Here is a 2,218-nt window from a genome sequence, read left to right as displayed (position 1 = left end):
TACTCTAGAAGTGACCTTACCAGTGCAGAATAAAGCGGAATAATTGTTTTATAGTGAACTAAAGAATGTTACTAAAATGGTTGCTACTATAGCAGGAGTGCTCAAACCCTGGTCTGCAGGCCAGGTCCAGCTTGTGGATGTCTTCTGGACTGCAGACCCATGCAGACCCTGCTCTGCGTGGGTGTAGAAATTTGGTGGTGGGAGAACAGTAGCAATTAACACTGATGCTGTTCTTCTGCCACCAAACTTCCAAGCCCTGCATGGCTGGATTGGGCTCCAGTGGGGCTGGCCATAAAAAGACAGATCAGGTCCTGGCTGGACTGTTACCACATGACCGGACTGGGCTCCAGTTGGGCCAGCACTGCACATGAGATCAAGCCTACAGATCAGTTCTGGCCCACAGGCTGCCCTGACACTGGTCATCCAGCCTGTGGGGTGACTGGGTACAGAATTTGATCTCGTTGTGCTGTGGAGCTGACCTTGTGCCAAGCATCCACATCCATAAGTCACCCTGAAAACAAATACGTATGTGCAATGGAAGAGATGGAAAGAGACATTTTTGCTAAGCAAGTGGATTCTATTTTAAAATTTCCAACAGAACCAATCTTGTGAAGGGCTGGGCAGCTGCTCCTATTTATTTTGGCAGCTGCGGTAGATGCCCAGCACATCGCAGCATTGGGAACAGCGTTCTCTACAATGGCGTGAAAGAAAGGAATCTGTGGAGAAACACTCTTCCTCTCAAAAGGAGTATGAGACTGAGATATAATGAGCATGTCTCAGCTGTCCTTTCACAATGTCTGATGAAGTGAACTTGCATTTGAGAAAACTTATGCTCTCTCTCTATACCTATCTCATTTGGTCTTTGTTGGCAATGCTTTGACTGGAGCTCTACCATGGTTCGCTGATGGGTCTTGAGGTGATTTAACAGTTCAGTCCTTGAGTTGCAGATCCATCCACAGAGGTTGCTGGTCTTTTCACAGAGGAGAGTGGGCTGGGATTCCTCGTTCCTTCCGCTGCACTCTCTCTCCTCTGCTTGGAGGGCAAGACACTTTACCTCGAAGGTGCTTGGCCGAGATTGTGGTGCCGCTGGAGGTGGCTCGCAGCCTATTCCTGCCAGCTCTGGAGGCTGTGCTCTAAGAAACCTTACCCGCTCTCTCTGCGTATGTAGTACGTAGACTGGCTTGCCCTTGGGGCCTTACGGCTGAAGGCAAGCAAAACTCAGGGGCATCTAAAACCCAAGCCTCTGGGCTTGGGCCTACAAGTAGGATACCCACCAAAGGTTTTGGAAACATCTGAAGCCCCAGATGGGGGTGGAGGATGTTTGCCAGTAGTTATGGCCACTTATGGTCCTGGACTGACTCTTGCATTTGGAATTGGTTTTGGCTAATTTGGCTTGGAATATGGAAAATGTAAAAAAAAAAAGAAAAAAAAAAAGTGGTACTTATATAGTAAAGGAGCCTCTCTCCTATGCTGCTTCCTGCCTGGCAGGGCTCGGTCTCTGCAGGGACACCTGCCAGCTGAGGGGGGCAGCTCTGCAAGGAGCCTCCCGGCCCCAGCTCTCTGCGGGGAATCGGAAGAGGCTGAGACACATTCAGCCGCAACGGACCGCTTCCCTGGTCCCCACCACGGAAATCTGCAGTCGGGGTGGGGGGCGGTTGACACCAGCGGCTTTAACCAGTTTAACCAGTACCCATTTGTAAACATCCACGGTCAGTCCCCACCCGCTGCCCCTCGCCCCCAGTGTGTGTGGCAAAGGGGATGTGTCCCCAAGCAGCCACCACAGGCTGGAGCTCTGCTAGCCTGCAAGGAAAAGCCCTATTTTGAGTTAGCTTGAGTCCCTTTCAGCTCTTCTTGCGACCCGCGGGTGAGAGGGGCTATTTCGGAGAGGCGAGGACAGCCCGCACCGACCCGCAGAGCAGCAGCCCAGAGGCAGCCGGTCCACGCAATAGCGGCCCCTTGTGGGGCAGGCGCACGGGGTCTCCCGCCCCGCGGCATGGCAGGGCCGGCCGGGCGGGGCGGACTACAGCTCCCGTGGTGCCCCGCGGCGGAGCGGAAGGCCCCGCAGGCGGCGGGGTTTGGTCTATCCGGGGCCTTGCGCGGCTCTTCCTTTCGCGCCGGCGGGTCCATGTGCGCATCGCGCCGCGCGGCCCCGGCTCTCCCGTCTCCCGGCCCGGCCATGGACCCCAGCGCCATCATCGAGGCCCTCCGGGGCACCATG

General features: G+C 55.0%; 1 protein-coding gene across 1 annotated transcript in view; it reads left to right on the top strand.

Moving 5' to 3' along the window:
- Positions 1–2,085: 2,085 nt before the first annotated feature.
- IPO7 (importin 7) overlaps positions 2,086–2,218 on the top strand; it is a 55,745-nt gene continuing 55,612 nt past the window's right edge. The window contains exon 1 of the mRNA XM_019519973.1: positions 2,086–2,213. Coding sequence (XP_019375518.1) covers positions 2,126–2,213 — 88 coding nt within the window. The 5' untranslated portion in view covers positions 2,086–2,125. The remainder of the gene's footprint in view (positions 2,214–2,218) is intronic.

This window comes from Gavialis gangeticus, unplaced genomic scaffold (assembly GCF_001723915.1).
Source record: "Gavialis gangeticus isolate Ggan-Ray unplaced genomic scaffold, GavGan_comp1, whole genome shotgun sequence".
Taxonomy (NCBI): Eukaryota; Metazoa; Chordata; order Crocodylia; family Gavialidae; genus Gavialis; species Gavialis gangeticus.
Note: the sequence above shows the minus strand (reverse complement) of the source record. Positions and strands in the feature narration are given on the sequence as shown.